This window comes from Phasianus colchicus, chromosome 4, assembly GCF_987193195.1.
Source record: "Phasianus colchicus chromosome 4, bPhaCol1.hap1.1, whole genome shotgun sequence".
Classification (NCBI taxonomy): domain Eukaryota; kingdom Metazoa; phylum Chordata; class Aves; order Galliformes; family Phasianidae; genus Phasianus; species Phasianus colchicus.
In genome coordinates this window covers 30,909,428-30,935,123 of record NC_143439.1, presented here as the reverse complement: position 1 = coordinate 30,935,123, position 25,696 = coordinate 30,909,428, and the positions used below count along the sequence as shown (strand labels likewise).

Here is a 25,696-nt window from a genome sequence, read left to right as displayed (position 1 = left end):
AAGCACAGGTTCCTGGGTGCCCCTTCCTGTAAAAGCCTATTCCAGCACTCTCACGAGTAGCTCCATTCCACGTTCAAAAAAAGCAAGGCTGCAATTAGTCCCAGACCACCCCAGAGGCAGGACTCAAGCACTGGAAATGGAAAACAAACCAAACAGCTAAGCTTCTCCTTGAGATTTAGATCGCTTTTATTTTGTTGTTTTGGCGAGGATGTGTCGGTGCGGTGTGTGTGTGTCTGGGCATGCATGTGTGTGTGTGCAGAGTCCTGCCCAGGTATATAGATGATGTGAATACCTGCAATTACAGTTCACTGACTGAGCCATGAAGCACGTGGTAAGTGCTACACTGAGGCATTGACTCTTGTTGTGCTTACTGCGGTGCAGCATCTCCATCTCCCCACACTGCCCTTCCAAAGATGGCAGTCCAAGATCCCAACCAAAGAGTGAAGCTGAGCTCCAACATCCGGCTCTGTAGGAGCGAGCCAGAGGGTTTCCACATCACTTAGTGAACTCCTAAATAACATCTGCAGTTCCCTTTAACAAATCCACATCTGCCTTTCACAGCAAGAGATCCCTGCTGCTCTGACAAACTTTAACCAGGTCAGAGGAACAAAGGAGAAATGGAAACAGGACAGGGACCCCACGTAAGCTCCAGTGCTATGGCACAGCTGAGCACACCTGAGGATGCTGCAAGGGGGAGAAAGTGTACTCCCACAGCCCCCAGTCTCATCCCTTTGATTTCAGAGGCCACAAGGCAGGATAACCCCCAATCTGATGTCTCTTTCCATTCTGCTTTAAACCTGAATGCACCAAACTCAGAGCAGAGACAGAATGCAGAAAGGGGACCAGTCAAATCCATCTTGGCAGTGTAGCAGGCTGAACCCATCTTATTTCTATGACCTTTTTGCCTTCATCAGAATTAAAACAGTGACCCCACCCCCTAAGATCCTCTGCAGTTGTCAGAGGCCTCCAAGAACTCCTGCAAGCCCTAAGATGAGCTAGATATACAACATCAACCTTTGGGCTCTACCTCAACATATTTGGATGCTGCTTTGGGACATGCAGCTTCTTCAGTGTTACACAGACTCAGCAGAAGGCAAAGTTGCTATTGTGAGAGTTTCATTTGGACGGATGCATGTTTGAATCCTATGTTTGCTTTCAAGTGTAACACAAGATACTCCAGTATAAGCTCCAGTGAGTGCTGAAAGCCCTACAGCTCTGCTTCCAAGTCCACGTGCACTAGTTTCATCATGAAATCAACTGGTTAGCAAGCAAGAGGTCTGCAAACCAATGAGCAAAACCAGCGCACGGCCCTCTTGAGTGAAGTGAGGATCAAGTAACAGGAGATTCCTCTCCTCTTCCAAAGGGGTTACAGTCACCATCAGTTCCACAGGGAGACAACTGATGCCCCAGTCCTATCTGCTCTTTCTTCATTGTACACCTGCTGTAAAGTCTGCAGGGTGCTCTGCAGAGGCCTCGGCCCCTTTTCTAACAGTTCAATAACTCTTAGAGCAAGGACAAGAGCAGAGTAATTCACGCTCTGAACTGGATATCTCTGTTCTTAGAGCAACATCTTCAAGCCCTCTTTCCTTAAGGCTTGACTCAAGAAAAATGAAAGTTCCTTCAAACATACAGGGCACTCATCCCTGGGGCTCAGTGATGCTGTGTGGAGTCCAAGAGACAGGAGCTCAGGAAAGGGATGCTGTGTGCAGAGGATTCCAGGACACATCCTTAAAAGAGAGAAGCAGCAAAACCAAAAGGGCTAGCAGCCACTTGGCGTGGTTTTCCTGCACAGATCTCTCACTTGGCAGTTGCAAAGGGGAGACATTTCTGAGCTGCATAGAAAATTAAATGGCTTTAGCATATAAAAAAATACAGATGAAAACAGTTACACTAGTTACTAAACAGTGGGCGGATGAGTGATCCCAATTTCATATTAAATAACTCGACTGCCATACTCCCAGCTTTATGGCTTCAGTACATGGAACAGGCTGGGTGCCTGCTGCCTGCAAAGGCCAGGTAACGCTGAGCTCCTGATGAGGTGGCAGCAGGGCTGCAGTCCCACAGAGCAGGCTGTAAGGTGTCTGCTCTGTCCTCTTGCTCCTTTAGCACTCCTGAATCCCACACCAGCTGGGCGCACTGGGAAGCTGATCTCCTGTCTGGAGAAGGATTCCAGTTGGTGATATCTTTGCAACGTGGATTTCACGCAACAGCTCAGCAATAAATCACTATTTTCTTCCTACAGAGGATGGAAAGAGAGGTGAGTAGCAGCAGAGACAGGAAGAGAAACCCTCCCAGCATAGGAGATGACTGTAGACAATTCTCTAACGTAGTTTCTAACTATACTGGACAGCACAACCTGGGACATGGAAGTTTTCTAGAGCTATTCTGAGCACCATTTGGAGAGATCTCACCTCCCTCCTGCCACCACAGGCAATTCCTAGTGAGTTTATAGAAGCAACTATAGAAGCACAATCATTAATGCTTCTCACTGGTATGAGAAACTTGTAAAAGCCCATTGCCGGAGGTGGCAGGTTGACACATGAAGGCTGAGCCTAGGCTCCCTCCTGGCTGGAATGATACTCCAAAAAGATAGCAAGTTGACTGAGCTGCAAGCTTTTATCTGGCTGCTTTCCATGCTGAAGTTAGGAACAATGGCTTTCTTCTTCACACCTGGGCCTCACAATTTCCTATTAGAACGGATTCTGCTCTGCATTTTGCAATGTTAAGCTCCTGACAAAGGTGCTATTTACAGCCAGGCTGATATTTGAAGGACCAGAATTCAGGAGAATGTCACAGCAGGTCTCGACTTGCCTGCTCCTCCAACACATCTTTACCACTATGTAGCAGAGCATAAGCGACTGCATAAGGCAGGAAACATTTCCTAAGATGCTTCTCCCCCTGAACTGCAGCCCAGTGTTTTGCACTGAAACAATTTTAAAGGCTTCACAAAACCATCCCCCCTTTCCCACAAAGCCTTGGCCAACTGCCACAAAACTCACTTGTCCAGGAACAAATCCAGGGAATTCTGCTACAGCTCATTTCAAGAGATTTTCCTCCAAGCAGGTCTGAATTAAATGGTACCAAGAACAATTTTACATTCATCATGAGATCCCAATGAGTTTCAATACGCAATCAATGGGTCCACAGAATCCTATCCCCAGTGCTTTTCTTCTCCGGCAGCCCTGCCATCTGCAGCAATTGCTTTGCTTCATGTCTCGTTGTCATCCCCAGCTTGCAGGTGACCGTGTCCACTTCAGCCATGAAGCCTCCACCTGCGAACTGCCTCTGCCCTGTGGCATCTGAGTCCCAAATTACCACCAATCCCTGTCAGCATGCAACTCCACAACTGGAGATGGAGCACTGTAGAGCATCAGCCACATTCCTCTCCGGTGGAAAACCTTTGGCACCAGTACTGATGATTTATCTGGAAAAGGAAAGGAGAGAGAAACAGTGATGAAGCAAGAGCAGCCGGGTTCATAATCCTTGTGATTAGCAACTTAAGACACAATTTTCTCTCACTGCTAAATAAGGAGGGAGAGCACTTTAAAAATAAGGCAGGCCTTTTTGAGAACACAAGTTTCCTGCCAGCAGACTGACTGAAACTAGGACATGGCTGCTAAGACACTATGGAGGTCAGAATGGAGGACGGAGGGACAAGCACACAGGCACGAAGATGACAGCATAGTATAACAAACACTGCAACCTGGGATTAGAAACATGCTGTGTCAAGCACACATACAGGAGGACCAGCAGCATGAGTAGTTGTGGCCTGTGGCTCAGGATCAGAGCAGCTACCTTCTTTCCTGCTCCAAGCAGGCACTTCAGGGTTCCTTAACACAGAGCTCAACAGTCATCTATCACCCAAACAGCTCTTCAGCAAGATGAGCTTATTTTGAGCTACTGAGGAGAGAGAAAACCATTCAAAGCTACTTTCAGATGCTGAAGTGAACAACCGCCATCCACACGCAGCACAGTGCCAACTACCTGCAGGATATTTAGTTTACTCCTCAATGCTACCTGCCAAATTCCCTTGCACCACAAAGAACAAGCAGTGCATAGCCCTGCACCTAGAACAGGCAGCCCCGTGCACCACCACAAGCTTTGACTGCCTGTCTTTGACATGTTCTCCACCAGATTCCAACACAAGTGAACACTGCATCTTCATCGTGGTGAAAGGCTAAGTTGAAATAGAGGAAACTGATGTGACAAAAGGAATAAACTTTACCCAAAGAGAACAGCACAACACAATAGTGGTACCTTCATCCTTAGCAATCATCATCACCTCTCACCCATACAAGATCATGAGCAATCTGACCTAGGTGTGAGGGTGGCTCTGCTTGGAGCAGAGCCTCCAGAGACCTCCAGAGATTCCTTTCTATTTAAACTTATGCATAATGGTATTATCTCCTGATCTGTCACAACACAGCTCAGGGAACACCTCGACCCACTTTACTTTGACTCTCCTCCTTTGAGCAGGCTGCCTACAACCACACGTAATTAGAACTGTCCCTGAGCTGCAGAACCGCTACCTTCCAGAAAATGCTTAGTGAAGATATATTTTACATAGGCTTTCTGGTGTGTACTGAGAGGAGTGGGGGCTGCTTTCAGGGCTTACTTGGAACAAGGGCTGATCACAGTAGGAGTGGGGGGGTAAACCAAGGCAACATTAACTCGCTCGCTGCCGTTCTTAGGACAGATGATCTCCGTCAGTCCCTCCGGTCTTGGCTGACTCAGCAGTTCTCCTGTGAATAAAGGAAGGAAGTAAGAATAAGGCAAGTATTTGCTAGACATCCTTTTAGCATGCCCTTCCCCCCAAACAAACATCCACAATCAATGGAAGTAAGCAATATATGAGGGCTCCCCGCTCCTGCAAACCCAGCACGTCTCATCCACGTAACCATGGTGAACGTCCCGATGATTACAGCCTGCAGACATACTGCTCCTCAGAAAAGTAACATCTGCCATCTTTCCTGTGTCTGCTTTAAATCACTACACAGATCTGAGAGCTCCTCAGGGATTCATAGCATCTACATGGAGCCTAATGAGAGGGAGGTTTTTAGGAGTAGGTGTTTTAATTAGGCTTTGGGGGCAGATGGGATCCAGAAGTCTACCTTCAAGCTGCACGCAAGGGAAGAAGCTGACCTGTAGCATCAGCAGGATAATTAGTAGACAGATGAAGCCACAGATACAAGTCTTATTGTTCATCTTTGCGTACTACAGCCATCCACACCCACAAAAATGCATCTGTCCCTCAGTTCAAGCAGAAGGTTGCTACAAGGACCATGCCAAGACCACCGTCTTTGGTACAAGCCAGAAAGCAGATGGCTTGGGAGCACCCACAGACACTGTTTTTTGTATCACTTTGGTATTTTACCTCTAATAAATTCTAAGGGGGACCTCAAACCAACATGCTTGACCTTTTTTAGACCTTTATGTATCTCCTGCTTTATTCCCAAACAACCCTAGTCACTGTGCATATCCAATTGTTGGCTCCAGTACTGAAAATTCTGAGCTGTTCCTTTTGGAACTACCCAGGAGCTGGAGAGATCCTGCTGTCCTGCCATGGCTGAGAGCCACAGCGTGCCTCTTCCAGCTGCCAGAATAATGCTTAAAAGCAAAGTCAAAATAGGCAATAGGATTCCCTTCTCCCTGGGCACAGCTGCTGTGGGATTGCTATTGCTTCCTGCCAGGGCTCTGGGCCACCCTATACCCTGCTGAGCATGCAAATCCCAGCTCCTAGCTGTCAGCTGCTCCCTCATGGAGACCATACTAGCCCTGTGAGTCAGGAACAGCAGGGGTTCCTCACAGCACGTGTTATTCCTTTGCTGAATTAATTGTGTCACCCCAGTGCCAAGCTGGCACCCTTGCAGCATGTAGTCCAGGGCAGAACACAGGTCCTTGGACTTCCCCACTGTAAAATGCACTTGCAACAAACCCTTCTGCTGTTAAACAAAGAACAGCAGAAAAATGGCTCCAAGTATCTAGCCTTGATTGCCTGATATCCCAGGAAAAATAAGATAAGTCAGGCTTCCAAGAACATCCCAACCTGTGCAGGATAGCACACTAGCAATCAGCCCCAACAGTCCCGAAGCCCCCCCACATGCCACTCTCCTTTCCTTCTCATAATATTTCTTTTCCTACTTTTGTGAAAAAGCAGATCTGAAAAACCTTGTTTTACTCAGCAGGTTCAGGAGACATTGCTTGGTATTGTCAAAGCAGCAAGAGGGGTTTGGCAGGGAACAAACACAGCTCCTCCGGAAGGAGAGCCCACCTTTGGGACCAGCAGATCCAGTTTAACCCCCAGACTGGAAGCTGAAATCACATTTGGTTTGACTGTCTACCTTCCTCTCCCACCCACACTCAAACCTGAAGTGGCAGAGAAGCTTTTAAGCCACTAAGACAGATGAATCGTGACAGTATTTGCAATTCTAAGTTAAACCTACAAGGCAGCGTCCTCAATTATGTGAGCTGTCGCATGTTGAAAGCAGTGACGTGTCTCACCAAGTATGCACACCACAGGGCTCCGTGTCCCGGTGCCTCCCAGGTTTCCAGCCCCAGGTAGACTCCCCAGATGTAGTTTTGCTAACAGTACTGAAAACACCAGTTCTGAAACATGAATCATGACACTGGTGCACCATTATGGGCTTTAAAGGCAGCGCTACTATCCATTAGATCTTAAACCAGAGGAGTGAAGTAAGACTGCCTGATTATGCCTTTGTTTTCATTTTTGTCTCCCCACTTCAAGAATTCTTAGGGGGAGAATTCTCATGCAGAAGAGACTGCTGCAGGGTAAAATAGATGTCTGGTTTGCATGCAACCCTCTCCCCATGCTCTTCAATCAAGTGTCCCTTTCATCACAGCCTTACCTTCCCTTGTAGATTGCCACTGAGGCAACTGTGAACCTGAGTGAAGCTTGGCTTCATGCTCACACAAACCTCAGCAGTGAGCCTGAGGAGACCAAACAAAGTACTGCACTGATACAAAGGAAAAAGCTAAATCCTTCGCATGTGGTGGCATTTACTTGGTTTAACTTACGTATAGCTGCACCTAGAGCAGTCTATGCCTGCAGTACTTGCTCTGCCCCTACATACAGACCTGCCAGTCTGTATTTTGATTGCACACTCCTCCATAAGTGCGTCACAAATTTTGCTGAAAATGTCAGTCCTGCCTCTCTGCTCTGAAAGGTTGTCCTGCAACGGCACAGACACAAACTCATGCTGGATACCTGGGCCAGGCCAATGTCTGCAGACAGATGAGGATAACTGCCTGTTCCAGAGAGCAGTTATGTATCATCACACAAGGAAGACACTTTTATAGCCATATTTGCTTTCTGTGTTCCTGGTGCACAGCTTTTGGTCAAATGCAGAGTCAGGCCCATTATTCCTTCTGTTTTTGAGTTGTGATTCGGGTTGAGATGACTTCTTCAGAGCCCTTGCCAGCAATCAGACCATGCATGCTGCAAAGCACACTTTGCTGGCCTGTAGGAAATACCCGTGAAATGCCAGATACCCATGACGGATCAGATGGTTCAGAGGGACGCTGACAGTAAGAAAGGAAAGCACTTGCAGCAGTGTTCAGTTGCTCCATGCTGGCAGACAGACAAGCCCAGCTGTAAGCCTACTTGGCTGTATAACAGACAGAAGGGTTTTGCACGAAGGAAGGAAAATCCCACCCAGGCCTTTTGCCTTCTGCTGCATTTTCTACACAGCTCCTGCTACCACAGGTATCCTAGGTGGAGCAAGGCTCCCTGTCCACATGTCAATGAACTACAGCAAGGGCATGGGGCTGAGGAGCTTTGCTGCAGCCTGCCAGGCCATCTCCTTTCTCTTGGAGCTGTCAGGAGAATACATTCGCAGAGTACCAGCCCAATGGCATTTCCATGGTGTCCGTAAGGATCTGGGACAACAAGCAAGCAGTGGACAGGCAGGATCTTAGCCATGGCTGCATGCTGTTGCTCACATCCTTCTCTCTCTTGGGATCTTGATATACCAGCCATGCTTCATGACAGGAACATGGAATTTATTCCTACTCCCTGCCCTGCCTCATCACTGCTCCTCACTCCATCCCATGCCCCCAAACTGCTGCAATCATATGCTTACTTCTGTAGCCCTACAGCTCTTTTGCTTTCATACACCAAATTCCTTTCGTGTGCTGAAGGCTTTCAGCCACAAGGGTGGCAGGAGGTACTGGGTCATCCCTTCAGAGAATTACAGAATAAAACACTCCAACATTTTCTGCAGGCCAAAGCCCATCCCACGCTCAGTTTCCTACTGCAGCCAGACAGTGGGGTTCACAAGATAGTCCCAGGTCCCGGGGCACCCCAAAGCGTGCTCAGGCCTCACATGCAGTTCTATCTCCTTCATCCCATAGCCATAAAGAGGTTAGGCTGGAAAAGCTGTAGCTTCTCTGCTTATTGCTTGGGGTTCAACATCTGAAATATGCATTTTGACTAAATCTAACACAGGGTAGGTTGAATAGCCACGGCATAATTTCCCCTCTGCGGTAAGCCCAAGCATTACACTCACATGCTGGGACTTTGCAGCTCCACAGAGGATAAGAAATCTGCATGGCATCTTGGCAACAGGAAGAAGATGGTGTCTCATAGCAAGCCTGCTTCTATTCCATGCCATTTAAATCTCGTCTTTACCACTCTTGGCTTGGATGAAACGAATAAGCTGCTTCCTGCAAATGCTGCTGTGCAGTACGCATAAACTTATTCTCAAAGATTGCACTCCAAAAAGCACTACTCTCTGTTGGCATGAATTTTTAATTGCGTCTTAAAGCACTGTCTACATCTGAAGCACAAAAATAGAACATTACAACTCTGCACTATCCTTCATTTATTTCCAGGGCCCTGAGCAACCTTATCTATCTGTGGGGATGGCCCTGCTCGTAGCAAGGGGGTTGCATAGAGATCTCCAAGTGAGGACTTAATTATCTTCTCATTTGCTTTCCAGCCAGGACTGCTGGGACACAGAACCACAGCACACTAGACCAGAGAGCCCTAGGTCCACTGTAGAGGCTGTGCCCTGCTCAGCTCAGGCCCGAGCACTGCCCTTGTTGATATCACAGAATCACAGAATCACTAAGGTTGGAAAAGACCTATAAGATCATCCAGTCCAACCATCCACCTATCACCAATGGTTCTCGATATCACCCATGCTGCCCCTCATGCCCAAGAAGCCCTGTAACCATCACCCTAGAGGGAAGCTGTGCCAAGGGGCAGGTGCTCTGTAAGGCCTCCTTGAAAGCCAGCCTGGTGAGAGACATCCTGGAGAGATGTCCTCCCTGGATTCTGTAGCCTTCAAGTTTAGCTATAAACTTGGTCACACAAATACCAGCTTGGTCAGAGGAACACCATACACCCTCCTCCTTTCCCAATTCATGACAGTCAGCCAGCACTTAACCTCTCACTGTCACAGCAGAAGAGGACAGTCACAACTCAATGGTTGCAAAAGCTCCAGGGAAGCATCTGACACTGGACTGAGTGTACCTCCAGGTGGAGAACATTTCAGATGCTCGACACAGTAGATAAAGGAGGGCAATTATTCAAAATGCAAATTTGCATCTCATTTACATCTCAGTGGTTTCTGTGACATGAGTTATTTGAGCTCACCCCTACTAATGCTATTAAAATTTGGAATACATTACGTTTGTCTCAAAACATCATTCTATAACATTTTTCTCAGGGCCACATAATTATAACTGAAACTGGAACTCAATTAAAACAAAAAAAGCAGCATTTCCAAAACCAGACAATTTCATACTTCCCATCTCCATAAACTCAAACCAGAACAGAGACCAGTAGAAGCAAATCATCAAAATAACTCCATCAAGATAGAGGTCTCAGGATAAGTCATGAAGGTTTCAGCCCTTCTATCTTGTTCTGACGATATGAAACAAGCAGCTCAGAAATACCTAATGCCTAAGCCAGTGCAGGTAGCTATCAATGCGCAACACCCTTCTCCTCTTTCTGCAGCTCACAGAGGGATTTCTGCCATCTCAGTAACAGATGGGCCAGAAGGAGAGGAGACTGATTTTTGACATGAACGTGATGCCTTTTCTCTGTTTTGTCCTCCATCTATTTCAGATAGTATTTCAGCAGAAGAAGTCCCTCTTGTCCAGCTTCACTGCGCCTGTCCTGTCAGGCACTCAACCTTTGTGTTTCCCAGTGCAAGGGGGCATGTGGAAGCAAACAGCCCCTGCTCATGAGTGCAGACAATGGAGAAAGGAAGCGGCCACAGGGGACAAATATACAGGACAGTAAAAAAGGCTCAGGAAAATGAAAGTGGGTGCTGGGAAAAAGCTGAAACAGAAAAATCCTCCAAATTGCTGAGTATTTCACCACCCTTCTAATATCTGCCCTAAAAAGCATCCTGGAATCAGCAGGCTGCAACACAGTTCTTTCAGATGACTGCAATACAAAGCCATGAAAAATTGATTTGCTTCATTAACATTTTAGGACCTTATTAGCTGGAACGAAATTGACTGTCAAGGCATTTTAAGGGCGAGTCACAGTATAACAAGCTCAGCGCAAATTATCTTCATCCCAAAATAGAAGGAGGTCCGTTACTGAGTAACCAAGCCCAGAATCTACCTTTTGGTTATTTTTAATTCCACCGCTTCGACCATATCTGGGCACTTTCTCATCCTGCCAAGGCAGGGACCAGCTGGAGAGACAGCTGCCAACTGCACTAGTCTGGCTGCTCTCATCCAGTAACAGCAGAGCTGCATACAAGAGCAGCCACCTGAATATCAGACACTGCAGCTTCAGCCAGCTCAAACAGGCAGTTCCCGTCAGCTATCGGCCTACCTTTCAAAAAAAGTAAGCCCAAAGCTATTACATTCCTAGCACAGAAGAGATGTTGAGCTTTCTCCTCCATCCAGATGTTCAGAATGTGGCAGATCCCACTGAAGGGACAAATGGAGTCTAAAAACGCTCTCAAAGCCATTACTTTGATGAACAAAGCAAAGAGGCAACATTCTCCTACATATGCAGGGAGTGATCAGAACTGGTCAGCATCTTGCTAGTTCCAGCTCCAGCTCTTGAGTCACAACACGTTAAAAGCTGGCAACATGAAAAGGCAGCTCCTGGAAGGGACCAAAAAGATGAGAGGCGTACCAGATTCTGTCCTATGGACTGCTAGTGATAAAGCAGGAGCAAGTCTCAGTCTGACCACCTGCTAAACACAGAGGAAAATGAGGCAAGCACGTAAGACACCTTCTTTGGGCAGAAGCTAGCCAAGGGCTGGGAGAAATAGAAAAAAAAAAAACCAAACAAACAACAAACCCACACAGAGAAGATGTGTCTGTACCTGTGCTTCCCAACAGTTTTTCTGAGATTAAATAAATTTCTCCCAGATAAAAGCAATTGGCTCCATTGGTTGCTCTTCTTGCCTTAGGGCCATTCCAAGGCTACAATGTGAACAGTAAAATGAATTGGAGGAGGGAGCTGTTTTTTCAAACCTGCATGGCAAGTATTCACTTCCAGATCATTTAATGTGAGATACACACACAAAACTCTAAACCCCCTCTGCATACCATTCCTCAGAAAAAAACAGGGAGCCACTTATGCAAAGAAGTGAATTCCTTCACCAGCATTCAACTGATTTAAGGAGAATGGTCTAATCAACTTAACTCCCATTCAGGTTTACATCGAACAGGTATTTTACCTGTTCATTGAGCCAACTCATACTCATCCCTTAAAGATGAAAGGGAATCCCCATTTCAATCTATTAAGAAACCACTTTACCTTGAAATTTGATCTGTGCACATACATCACAGGATTTATTCTAGACGTGTGTTCAACTTGAGCACAATGTCTTCTTGCTGCTTTTTCTACAACCACCCAGTTTCTCCTGGTTAATAAATAACACCACACTGCAAACAGAGGGCAGGTATGGCATCAGCTGAGTAGTTACCATTCGATTTAAAGTACTTCTGTTATTAACAAAGTTGCTGGTTTCGAAGTCGGAGTAAGCTGCTAGATTTGCACTGCTCAGTGGTCAAGAACAAAGCTCCGTCTGTCCTTTTACTAGTAAGAGCTTTACAAAATCTTTTCTTCTTGTCCTCTTTTCCAGAAGAGATGAGGATTAATCTTTTAAATCTATTTTTCCTCTTTTTTTTTTTTTTTCAGTGACATCCAAGTATTTCCAATCATTTGCTCACTTTTCTTTGAAACTTCTTGTTCCCTAATACTCAAATGAGTGACAACTAAGTTATAAATCAAGGTAATAGCTCACTTTTGCTTGTAAACACATTTTCCCTATGGGAAACCACTTATTTACAGACAACATTATAGACTGTTTTATTACCTCTGCTGAAAACAACTCTTGGCTCTTTTATTCAGCCACTGAAACGCCTTCCAAAATGAGAAGTCATGTGAGTTCAGAAACAATAGTTTTGCTGCTTAACTCCTGCAGAGTTCATCACCTGCTAAATGCCATCTGGTCTTGAGCTCTTAGTGCCCCAAAATAAAGTACAGCATTCTTCTTTGCTGCTTAAAAAGCACTTCTCCCATAGCAGCCACATTTGCCACTGAATCAGGTGAAGCCTGAGTAAGGAACTCAGCAGTCTCCCAGGGAAACATTTCACTCCTCCAGCATCTCCTCTATCATCCTGCACCTCCCCAGGGGCTGCATGCTCTGCAGTGGGGCTCCAGGACAGGGCTTCAGCATGCTTCAGGGCTGCTCAAAAGCTCAAAAGTTACCTTAGAGCGCTTTCCACAAAGCAGTAGCACAGCTAAGAATGCAAATCTACCACATACAAACTCACACAATGTACTGTTCTAAGAAAAACAAGGAGCAACCGCTCTTGGCTCAAGCCAAGAGACTGCAAGCCAGACAAGATCCAAAAGAACCTTTCTTTCTCCTCCCAAAAAAGTGTGCTTCATAAGTAAAAAAAATGCAAACAAAATATAGTCACACTGGATGTTCCTGTTTTTGTACCTAAAGATTTTTCAGGCTTGGTGCTAAGGGAAACATACCCCATGTTTTTGGGCTTCCCCAGCACCTTCCTGGCAGCCAGAGGTGCCTGTGCTCCTTCTCCATGAACTCACTGTTCCTGTCCATCTCTCAGCCTTCTGCATTTTTCTTAAACGTACAACCAGGAGAACAGCCCTTCAAGCGAGGCAAGGCTTTATTAAAGATGACTGCTGAATAAAAAAATCAGTTCTAAATCCTTTTGTAATGATGACCGGATTAACTGCATCACGCTGCATTATGCAATGGGGGATAAAGCAGTACACAAGCAAGCAGCAGAAGTGCCGCAGCTCTCAGCTCCCAGCCCAGCACTCACCTGCACTGCTTGGATGGCTGCAGGAGCAGAACCACATGCAAGGCTAGCAGACAAAAGGCTGTTTTGTGACACAGCTTTCTATTAGAGGTGCTGTTTCAGAGTGAGACCGCAGCTTTTGAAGGGGAGCACATCCCAGCATATGCGAGGTGCAGTGCCAGAAATGCCAGCCCTGCCCCCAGTGCCAGCCAATCGTGTTACCTAAAGCAGAGCATCAGGCACCTGCTCTCATTGCACCTGGTTCAGCCCAAAGGTTTTTACTGTTTAAAAACCAGCTCTCTGTGTGAATCACAAATTCGCAGCATCGCCTTGCCTTGTTTGGCAACCTTTTCTTAATGTCATGTTTAGCTTCACTGCAGGCACTGCTAAATGCGCATGTGTGCATGAACATTATGCGCTAGGCTCTCTTCTTGCTGTAGATGAAAGACGTGATTTATTTAAAAGGAGTAAAAGGAACAAGTTAAAAATAACAAGCAGCTTCAAAAGCTTCATAGTAGCTTTCTGCTACAAAAAGAAGTGAGAGAGAACTACTTTTTTCAAGACCCAAAGGAAGGTTCTCAAAGTTTCTTTCATCCAGAAAACTCTTTTGGCTATGCTTCAGAAGGACAAATGAGAAGAGACCTACATAAGACTCAATTCCTGATCATTTGTTCAGCCTGGAGAAGGCTCCATGGAGATCTGATAACGGCCTTTCAGCTTCTATAAGGGGCTATGAAAGAAGGGGACAGACTCTTTAGCAAGGTCTGTTGTAATAGGACAAGGGGAAAAGTTTCTGTTGCCCATAGAGGTGGCAGATGCCCCATCCCTGGAGACACTCAAGGACAGGCTAGACGAGGCTCTGAGCAAGCTGATGTAGCTGTAGGTGGCTCTGCTCACTGCAGAAGAGTTGGACTAGTTGGCCTTTTAGGGTCCCCTCCAAGTCAAATGATTCTTTGATTCTATGATTGATTTCAGCATCTTTTCCTAGGAGACTCCAAGCTGACCACAGCAGACATTCACAACCATCAGTGAAAATCTTCCCAAAATCCAATAATGATCACCTTAGAGTCTGAAGGACTCCCTTCGGGTGCATGCACATTCCACTGGGAAATGACAAGCCTCTCACTTACTGGCATAAAAAATGCCATTAATGCAAGATCACAGGCTTCACCAACATGAGTGAGACTCCTCGTCCAACACTCACAAATTGAGGTGCAGAGAACCAACTGGAGATGTCAATGAGATCAAAGCACATGAGTTTCATTCCCCATGCAATGCTCTTGCCCAGTCAAGGAGTTGGGATGCCTGAAGTGCCAGAGGGAGGTTCGTATCAACTCCACTGAATATTCTGCATGGCTGGCTACTAGAAGCTTAAAAGAACTGCAAGGATTTGACACTGCAGCAGACCTGCGTTACTTTATAGGGATGGATTTCTTTTAAGTCACCACCTTAGTGCTCAACCAAAGCAGATGTAAGCAGTTCCACAGTAAAAATAACAGTAACTGAAAAATGTAACGTCAGATCACAAGAAGGGGAAGCTCTTTTTGATCAATTTCCTAAATTTAGCCACTTTGATAATTCTGAGTTATTTGGCCACAAGAGTTTTCAATATCCAGCAGGCGCATCATTATCTGAAACAAGAGTGTCAAAATCTCAAAGAAAATGTATTCAGAAGGAAGATCCAGAGAAATGCAGAGGGAGCTGCAACTTGCCTGGTTGTGTAACATGGTGAAGTAGGGCTGGTGCTGGCTTCAGGCTCTCTTCTCTGGAAACCTGCCACAAAGCATCCTCTGCTTGGGCACACGCAGCCTTGTCCAGAACAAAAAATTGCTCTCTAAAACCAGTTTAAGTCTAGGAACCATCCCCTGTTGAGCGACGGCACCACACCACACTGCTCAGTCAGAAACCAGGTTGTCTGGATGCACAATTCCCCATGGCCCTGGGCAACTCCTGGGTGAGTCTGCCAACTGCAAGGTACCTTGCACCCCACAGATCCATATCTGCCAGCAGCTCTGTTGGCTCCTCAGTATCTCATCTGCTCTGGCTCCTCTGGGCCCAGTCATGACTAAAGACCCCTGCTAAGGGAGGGATTCTGTTTGCCACTCTCCACTTCACAGAGAAGGGGATGAGGAATTACAAAAGGAAGCGGACACATCATTGTTGTCACTGCCCGAAGTCCCATTCAGACAGACTCACAGCTGCTCAGCCCTTTTTAAGGAAAAACAAATGCATTGGACATCAATACCTTGAATCATTCTCTTCTATAATCTGCATTAAGTACAGCTGCATTTCACTGTTGAGGACATAACCCTGCAATGTTTAGCAGTCAGACAGACAGGGAAGCTGTTTTTCCCTGTAATATAGTAGAGAAGGAGGATGTGCATAGGAACCAGTGAGCTAATATTTAAAGACGTGAAGACAGCACGGAGGGCAGAAAAACACGAACATCTTGATGGTCAAAATGAGATGCCTGTGTTACCAAATGGATCACTATTCCTAGTTAAAGGATCAGCAATAACAAAGCTCCTTCTTGGACCATGAAAGCATCACCTCCAAGTCATCATGTGGAAAAAACAGAACAGGGTTTGAGACGAAGTTTTGCTTGCACTGAAGGTTACTTGCTCCTGAAATACTGGGGAAGAAACTGGGGAAAAAAAATAATCTGCAGTTAGGGTTATGCATTAAACCACAACCAGTACAAACAGCTCATCCACTGCAATCCTGGTCTCCATCCACTGGCCACAAGCAAGCTGCCCCTGACCATGTGCCTGTGAGTGGGCATTGATGCCACCGACAGCTTTGGCATGACCAGAGGATGCAGGTCTGAGCTGTGACCAGAAAAATAACACAAGTACAGCATGACCTCAGCCTGCTACAGCAGAACCTCAAAGTCACTGCAGCCGAACATCCCAAATGAAATTCAATTGCTGCCGCTGGGTTTTGCAAGCAGGCAGCATGGGTTTCTACTTTTGGTAATACTGTAACTGACACAGAGCTTTTCATTAAGTACATTTTCTCCCCTGGCAAACTGCTTTTAGGAGCCAAACAACTAACCTATGCTACCATTAACAGACCACTAATTAGTGAGTAGCATGCAAGGCTGCCCACAGCTACCTGCTCTATACTGCAAATACAAGACATGGCACTGTGCAGAATTAACTACCAGACAGATTTATCCATATTCCACATTTAAAGTGATGCTTGTTTTTTCTCCAGAGCTCTATCCCAATGTCAAATAAGGTGCACAATACCAAAACTGGCAGACTCCCACCATCTTCTCCTGATAGGTGAAAGGACCTTGCAACATACTTGCACATTTGAGCTTTCCTCTCAAAGACGCATAGACTTCCTATAGCTCCTCAAATATGAAAGCTGACATCAGCGTGAGGATTCCTGTCACAAGAAAAAGAGTATAGCCTTTCATAAATGTATTATGTTCTGCAGCATTTTTATCACACATGTGAAACACACACATGTGAAACACATGTGACAGGACATGACCAAACCCACATGGGAAAAGTTCCCACTTCTAAGTGTTTTGTTTTCACCAAAAGTGCATGCAGGTAGCAGGAACTAAAGCATGTTTCAGGATACCTGCATGTGAAACACAAACCAGATGACTCTGGAAAGGAGAAAACCTGCGTTTGTATTTGATCTGAGCAATCACTAACGCTTACAGTCAGTCAATTTTTAACAGCTCTCTTGTACAAAGAATCACTTGGTACTAAGCACCTTTCTTACAGGTCATTTCCTGCAAAGTGAAATAGCAGCAACTAAAAAAAAAAAAAAAAAAGTGGGGAATAAAATGCATTGAAGGCCAAAACATTTGCATTTCTTCACTAACCAAACCAAACCAAAGATGCACACACCTAAACCTAGCATTTCCTTGGGTCACTGATGGCAGCTCCAAGTCCAAGTCCAGAGGTGATTCTCCACGTGGAATGAAGTAGGTCCAGATGAGCAGTTAAGGAACAAACAGCTTGGGGAGAAGTTTTGCTAAGTGAGACGCCAATTAGAACCACCAACCCATTTCCCCAGGCTTTGAGAGCAGGAGATACAAATTAGAATCTGGCTATATACGCACATCATTATTGTAACAACCCAATTGCAGCTTGTAAGCTTGTTTCCTTCATTACCGGCCTGTTTTCCTCCTGACTTGTGGGGTCCTGCTCAGCATTCCCCAGCCATCCAGACAACTGGTGCCCAGTACTCACACTGCGCTGGGCATTTTTTAGAGGGGCTGTAATAGCCCCAAAATAATGAAGCATCTAATTTGAAAATAAGGAGAAAAAAAAAAGAAAAAAGAAAAAACTCCACCCTCAAACAGGGATGAGAAAACGCTGCCACATGCTAACATCAGGCTTTAAGAGGTATTGCTCCACCTGGCAAAAAAGCTTATAATTGAATTAGAAGAACAATTAGACATCTGACATGAGTTTTTCATTTGGAGGCTTGCTCAAACTTGGGAGCATCTTCTGACCCTTTCTGAGAAAACCAGTCCCACCTGTTCCTTTTCCACCTTATGCAGGACTCTACAGCATGACAAAGTGAAATCTTGCCATCTCATTACTGCATCCCAGCCACCATGGGAATTCATGCTTCCCTTTGACTCTAAAGCAAGGATGGAATAGAGACTTGTGATCTCCCAGGTCTCAGGACAAGCTGGGGGCACGAGCTGGAAGTAGCTCCCCAGAAAAGACCTGGGGTTCTGGAAGACACTACACTGAATGCAAGTAAGTAATGTGCCCTGTCACTCAGAAGGTTGATGGTGCTCTAGGTTGCACAAGGAAAAGCATTACCAGCAGGACAGGATCCTTCCCCTCTGCTCAGCACTAGTGAGGCTGCACCTGGAATACTGGGTCCAGTCCAGGTCCCCAGTACAGGAGAGAAATGAGCACACAGGAGGGAGTACAACAAAGGGCCACAAACATGATAAAGGGACTGCAGCATCTCTCCTATTAGGACAGGCTGAGAGAGCATCACACACAGTTTATCTGCCCATAGCTTTCCACTTGCTGGCAAATTTTTATCTGTGAAAATGATTGTCCTGTTTGAAACAGTATTTTGTGAGTTTTCTAAAACAGACACAGCTCTTGGCCTTCTTTTACCTATGTTCATACAGGCAACTTCAGAGGCAGGAAAAAAAGCAAGTCATTCCACAAACAGAATTGCTTCCCCCCCCAACGAGCCACACAAGGCTTAAGAATGCCTTGTGCATAGCACAGCTCAGAAGAATCTGAGGTAAGGTCCCACAGTCCATCCTTTTTCTCTACCACTACCCACCATCCAAAAGCCCTTTGTTTCAGGAACATCAAATCACACACAAAATCATAGCATTTCACAGCGTCTGTGACAATCCAACAAAGGTCTCATCTTGACATGGCAAACAATTTTTTTTTTTTGGTCAGTACGTTCAAGGATTTGTCTTCTTTAGTCTGGAAAAGATCCTTTTATTTATATGTAGTGCAAACATAAAGGAAAAAAAAAACCACTCAAACATTCAACACAGCACTTACTGGTTGAGCAGATGACTGCAGCCTCCAAGCACACAGATTCCAACTCGGATGCCAATTCGGTTACTGATTCACCCAACTACAAAGCCGTCTCAAACAAGAAAGCTTCCTTAAAAGGATTCTGTCAGGTCCTTTTTAGATCATTTTTATTCATAGTTTGTTTGCAATAAACCTTCAGAAGACCGAATCCAGAATTTCAATTCTTATTAACCATTACTGCGCACACTATATTGTACTTGAAGGATTTCTGTGTTCTATTAAACAATGAAAACATGCACAAGCAGGTTCAGAGTAGAAGCAAGGATTAACTCTCAACTCTTAAACAGGCAAATTCCCTCTTGGAAGGGGATTCCAACAAAAATGTTGGATGGCAAAAATGCACCATCAATTTCACGAATGACGACACAGACTGCACAAGCAGACACAGCCAGACTACACTTCCAATTCTGAGCACAAATTTGGCAGTGTCTTCTCAGAAATATTTCCCTTATTAAAGTCAACAGGCTGCAAAGCATTTCTTCAGTGAAGTCCTAAAAAGACCACAGCCCTACTTCAGAATTAGCAGCTCTGTATTTGCCAGGATTTCTGCTGGAGGAGCTTGGAAAGAAACACAGACATCTCCATTGCTGCACGTTTTAGTAACATTGGAACCATCTCCTTCCCACATGCTGTCACAAGTGATACCAACTATGACACACTCACATGAAAGCACTACAACTTTAAATATTCACACCTCCTGTTCAACAAAATTGGGGAAAAAAAGCCCCACTGCTTCACGATTCCCACAGAGATGCTAAGCGCTCTCTTATTCACTGAGCATATCTACAGCAAAGACTGTTTTGGATCAAAGGCAAGCATGCAGGCTATACCCTTCTAAACGGTTGGGGGGTTGCATTTTTCACTCAACACAAGTCATAGCCAGGCTCCATTTAAATAACACCCAAGCAGACAAGCAGGTTTCTCATTTACCTGCAGCTCCATGGGGTCATAAAAGATCAGTTGTGAAACACACACGCATGGAAATGATGCGTGACTGCAGGCCTGATTTCATCAAAAGCTGAATCTTCAATATCCATGCTAATGCCCAAACATACTGGTTGCTCTCTTAGCTACTTTTTTAGGGTTTTTTTTTTCTTTTTTTTCTGAAAGCAGATCACATTGCCCTGAGCATGTCAGCAGCCAGATCATGGGAGTGTCACTTCCCAATTCACAGTCAGGGTTCCCCTCACCAGAGTCCAATGCTCCTTACAAAAAGAGAGCATATTTAGGGGATGAAATCAGCTAACAAAACAAATATCTAAACACACCCTACTATCCTGATGTAGCTCTAGATGTCCCTGTTCATTACAGGGGAGTTGGACTACATGACCTTTAAAGGCCCATTCTGACTCAACTGATTCTGTGACTCTATGATTCACATTGCCTACAAACCTGTCCAGCATCCCTGCTTGCTTTAACTTAGCACATAGTCCAGTTCCCTCACAATTTCAGGTTACCTGTAAATAAGGAATGCTTCAACACACTTCCAAAGTGGGGGGGGAGAGGGGTGTATAAAAATGTATGCTTCTGGACCATTGCTTACAGCTCAGAGTGGATGTTCATTTCAAACAGATACACACATCAGCAAACCCCAAAGCAAACCCAGAGGAGCAGGAGGATGCAGGTCAGGAGGTATACACACAAAGTAAAACAGTAATGAGTTTATAGGCAAAAGATTTAAAAAGCACCATGGCTAGTCACGTAACAGAGGAGACAGATTATGGTTTTTTCATTAGAAGAAGGGAGAGAGGGGAAGGAAAAAATATATTTATATTTATTAAGGAATAGTATCACCCAAATGCAAAGTCTGGGAAATGCTTTCAGGTGAGAGACCTAAACAAAGAAGATGGAGCATCTTTCTCTTTGCACGGAGGAATGCCTCCTCCTAGAGTCAGAGGCTCTTCTAAAAAAGAGGGCATGACAAGGGGCTACAAAGATCAGTGTGGCTACTGTGTACCAGCAGGAGCTTTCCTGCACTCAGAGGAATGCTTTTGGGTGGGAGTAGGGACACCAAGGTGCTATCAGGCATCTCTGTGTTTACAAACAGCTCCAAAGAAGGTGAAGCTGCAGGATAAAAGACTTAGGAAAAAATGTTGAGCCATTCAAAGAAATCAGTATCAGCACAGGATAGGGTCTTCCCAATGACGGATGACCACTGCTTAGGACAAGAACCCGAAAAGCAGAGAAAAAAGGCCTAGGCAAAGGCAAACATAACATTCCCCTATCTCAGAATAGTGTTATTTTAAGCCTATCTCCTTGGAGCTACCCTAATATTTTCTTCTATGACTCAAGTCATCAGGAAAGAGAGACAGAGAGGGGGGAGGGTGGGATAAGTAAAGATCAAGCTCACATAAACATGGCAGAATCCCCTCAAAGAAGGCACAAAGCCCCAGAAGGGGTGACAGGCAAGCTGGGTCGTGCCTTACCTGGAAAACTGTGTGGGTTGGGTGACCCTCTTTTAAGGCACTTTGAACAGAGGACATGCACAGTGTAGTACAGGCCCGGCCATTCCTGGAGCAGGACATTCAGTTCTTCCACTAAGGGAGTAATAGCTTGCCAAGCTGTCCAGATATTTGGTAGGGATGCGTGGCTAGCAATAGACAGTGTATCTGGCTGCAGGGCTCCCCGGGCAGGCCGGTAGCTCACCACCACTGGCACCTTTCCCCGGTAGGCATAGATCTGGTATTTGCCATCTGAGCGCTGAACCACGTGGCTGTTGATCTGGACGCTGTAGCGTGCAAACAAGCCGGGTGGGAAAATGAAGGGAAAGCTGTACTCAATCTGCAGCTGCTCCACCACAAATGACTGGCCACTCAGATTGGCACCATTGATCCACGCCTCCGCATGGGGCACCTCATTCTTCACATAGCAGGGAAACTTGTACCAAGCGGTCGCCCCATTTAGAGGCTTAGATTTGGGTTTGTTGACACAGTAACAGAGCCCCATCTTCTCCAGCAGCTCCAGGATGAGCTGCAGGTCCTCCCGGCTCTGGATATGGGGCTTGAGGAGGAGGCGGATAACATGGGCAGGGAGGAGGCCATGCAGCAAGAAGCCCTCCACGTAATGATGGAGCTGAGTGGCCCTCAGCTCATCAACGTGGGTGTCACTGAGCAGTTTTTGGAGCAGCACAGTGGCATCCCGCTGGCAGAAAACATTGAGGATGTCGATGAGTCGCGGCAAGTTGTGGAACACGTACTCCCGCAGTGTGAGGTGCTCCTCAAAGTAGAGCAGCTTCCCACTCTCGTGCAGGTAGGACAAGGCGCTCTGGAGCCGGTCCTCTGTCAGGCCTGCCTGCAAGCCCAGCCGGGCAGAGTCCCACCAGCTCAGCCACAGCTGCTGAGCCTGTGGCTGGAAGTGCAGCTCTTCCAGCACTTGCCAGGACTTGGGCAACACCCGGTGCAGGTTTGGAAAGATATCACGGTGCTCAGCCACCGAGAGGAGCTTGTCCCGCAGGCGACGCACCTGGCAGTGGTCCCAACAGCTGAAAGGCAGTACAGGAGAGAGGATCTGAGGCCGATGGTTGAGAAGATACTGAAACTGGGCTTTTTTTCGCCTCAAGTTCTTGTCTGAGACCCCGTAAAAGGCAGTGTGAGGGCTGGAGCAGCGCAGGTCAAAGTCCTGTCCCAGAGCCTCATCTACCTGCTGGACAAGGCTCTGGAGGCCCTCAGCATCCCTCTTCTCCTGCTGGGCAATCTGGTGATGAATGTCCAGGCACTTCTCTTCCAACTCCCGCTCAGCACAGAGGTCAGCATGGGTTCCCACCATGCACACCACAGCGTGGGGCACCTTGGAACCCAGCCAGTGCAAGAAATAGCCCACAGACGGGTAGAAGTGCTGAGGGACGTAGGCACTCAGATTCACCACCAGCACATAGAGCGCTCCAGGAGAAAGGAAGAAAGACTGGATCACATCGTAGGTCGGGTCCCCTGCCAGCTCATACACAATGAATGTCAAGCCCCTCTCTGCATCTGCAGTCCAGTCCATCACCTCAATGCCCTTGCTGCCTGACAGTCGCAGTCCTGACGAAACCTGGGAGGCATTTGGAGGCAGTGAGGGTGCAGGGCACGGCCTTTCTCCCTTCCCTTGGTGGGACGGCACGTGAGAGCACATGTCCCGCCGCTCAGAAGCATCCTCAGGGACGGCACAGCATCCCACTGCTCTCCCACCATCCTGCTGTTGCCCAGGGCACCCTCGGGGCTGGGCGCTCCCTGCTTCCAGGCTTCCTGCATCCTCCTTCTGCCCATCCTCCTCCATCAGGCATCGTCTCAGCAGGGTCTTTCCAGCGTCCTTCAGACCCATGAGGACCAGCTTGAGGCGGGGTTTGAGGGCAGGCTGGGAGTGGGCCAGCTCCTGCTGGTAGGCCGCAATGTAGGGGATGCCTTTCATGCAGACCTCATAGGGAGGCTGGATGAGGGGGTTATCTTTGATCTTCCACAGGGTGACGCGGGAGAGCTGCCCAAAGCCCTCGGGCAGGATGGCGATCTGGTTGCCTTGCAGGACCAACTCCTCCAGGCTGTGCAGGAGCACAATGGAGTCGGGCAGGTAGCGGATGCGGTTGTTGTCCAGCCAGAGGGTGCGCAACTGGCGGAGCTGGCAGAGGTGAGGAGGCAGCACAGCAAGCTGGTTGCGGCTCAGGTAGAGCTCCTCCAGCCCTGGCAGCGCCAGGATGGCGGCGGGGAACTCACCCAGCAAATTGGAGGAGAGGTTCAGCATCTTGAGCCGCTGCAAGCCACTGAAGCCGGCGGGCAGAGTCCGCAACTGGTTGCCATCCAGCATGAGGCTCTCCAGGGCGCCCAGCTGGCAGAGGCCCTCAGGTAGGGCCGACAGACCCGTGCCGCTCAGCCAGAGGATCTTGAGGTGGTGCAGGGCGGCAATGCCCTCGGGCAGGGCTCCCAGGTGCCGGTTGCCAGAACAGTCGAGCTCCTCCAAGGCGGCAAGCTCCAGCAGCGGGGCGGGGAAGCAGGACAGCAGGTTGTGATCGATGTCGAGGGCACGGAGGTGCCGCAGGCAGCCCAAGCCCTCGGGCAGGCGGCGCAGGCGGTTGAAGCTGAGGTCGAGCTCCTCGAGGCGGGCCAGCTCGGCCAGGCGGGGCGGCAGGCCGGGGCTCTCGGCGCCCAGCTCGTTGTGGCTGAGGCTCAGCTTGCGCAGGCCCCGCAGCCCCGCCAGCGCCCTGCCGTCGCCCAGGCCCCGCAGCCGGTTGTGGCTGAGGTCCAGCTCTGCCAGGCGGCCCAGGTGCCGCAGGGCGGCGGCGGGCAGGCGGCACAGCCGGTTGCGCCGCAGGCTGAGCACCCGCAGCCCGCTCAGGGCGGCGCCCACCTCCTCGGGCAGCTCCTCCAGCCCCCGCCCGCTCAGGTTCAGCGCCTCCAGCTCTCCCAGAGGCGGGCGGCGGGCCGCGGGCGGCGGCGGCCCCCCCGGAGGCCCCTCGTCCGGCTCCGGCTCGGGCTCGCCGGGGCCGCCCCGCAGCTTCCGAACGCGCAGGGCGGCGTCGCGCCACAGCCGCGCCGCCTTCGGGGGCTCCGTCTGCGCCATGGCCGGGGAGCGGGGCCCCGCGCCGCCCGCCCGCCCTACCTGCCGCCGCCGCTGCTGCTCGCCATGGGCGCGGCCGGGGCTCGGGGCGAACCGCGGCTCCGCGCCGGCACCGCCAGCCGCGCCGCGCCGCGCCGCCCCGCGCACGTAGCCGCCGCCACCGCCCCGCCGGGGGCGGGACGCGGGCACGGCCCGCCCGTAGGGCAGCCCCCGCCGAGAGCGGCGCCGAGGAGGGCCGCGTGTGCCACCTCCTCCCGGGGGGCGGCGTAGGGCTGAGCTACCGGCCTTGAGCCGTGCGTTACCCCTGCGGCGGGCAGGGGCCGGCCGTTCCGCCCAGCAGCCGGGGTGAACCTGCCCTCCCGTTAACGTGCCGCGGAGAGCCGGCAGCGCCGCGGTTACTCGCAGCAACTCCGCCACCTTCCTGCCGGGCTTTGTTCCCTCCGCCGCCTGCATCTGGCCGGATCCTCGACACCGCGCTAAGTCACCGCGTTCACCCACTGCTACATCTGCGCATCGCAAAGCTGCAGGCTCGGTGGCCATCTTTCTTTCCCATCGGTGACAACCTGGAGCAAAGCCCTTTCTTCAGGTGCTCTGAGCCCTAGCAAACCTTCACCGTGTTTCAGTTCAACTTTGTTCTGAGCATGAAGTCATCCCCGAGAAGGGAAAATTGGTAGCGTTGGCTGGCAAAGCCAAACACAGGATGCGAAGGGTGGGGAGGAAGTGTGGATGCGGGCAGGTAAGGCTCAGCACCAGGCTGGGTTCAGGAGCTGCCCAAAGCATCAGAGGCAATCCTGAAGTGCCTTTTGGCCCTGGAACTGCCACTCGGCTTTGGAGGAACAGCTCTGCAGGGACACCATGACCCGGAAGGCCCTTCCCATCCTTCTTGGTGGGCTGGTATCAGATCCTGTTGCTGAGAGACACAGGTACTCTGTGGCCTCTCACTGCGTTGTTCCTGTCAGAGCTCTTTTCCAGGCTTGCCCTAGTTGATTTTCGGAGCATCCTTACATCCTGACAGAATATTTTTTATCTGAACTAACTCAGATTTTGTCTGAGGACCACTGAGGAAGCAGCCCCTCTGCACACACCAGGAGCTGCTTCCTCACATCTGAAATAGCACGTTCAGTTCCTCCTGAACAGAGAACGAACCTCTTCTCCATCACCTTGCCCAATCGTTCTTGCCATACCAGGCCCACGACTTTGTTTCCTGCTACCAAAATAACACGTTTCAGTCCACGATGCTCCTAGCTGCCACCAGCCGGGGCTGAGGGGCTGTGAAGTGGCTAGCATTAGTGCTTTGAAGCATTTTATTGAAAGAGGAAAGCCCAACTCTGGGCTTTGCTGATAAA

General features: G+C 48.4%; 1 protein-coding gene across 3 annotated transcripts; it reads right to left on the bottom strand.

Moving 5' to 3' along the window:
• Positions 1-168: 168 nt before the first annotated feature.
• MFHAS1 (multifunctional ROCO family signaling regulator 1) lies at positions 169-24,368 on the bottom strand. 3 transcript variants are annotated; one of them, XR_016466015.1, is made up of 4 exons: positions 21,251-24,368; positions 4,616-4,742; positions 3,000-3,424; positions 169-2,236 (listed from the first exon to the last, which is right to left on the bottom strand). XR_016466015.1 is itself a non-coding variant. In XM_090139069.1 (3 exons), the coding sequence occupies exons 1-3, from the start codon at positions 24,351-24,353 to the stop codon at positions 3,421-3,423; spliced, it is 3,234 nt and encodes a 1,077-aa protein (XP_089995195.1). In that variant the 5' UTR covers positions 24,354-24,368; the 3' UTR covers positions 2,999-3,420. The 3 variants fall into 3 exon arrangements, 2 of the variants coding, with proteins under 2 accessions (XP_089995195.1, XP_089995196.1); XM_090139069.1 differs by lacking the exon at positions 169-2,236 and having other exon boundaries at positions 2,999-3,424; XM_090139070.1 differs by lacking the exons at positions 169-2,236; positions 3,000-3,424 and having other exon boundaries at positions 4,612-4,742.
• Between the last annotated feature and the right edge of the window lie 1,328 nt (positions 24,369-25,696).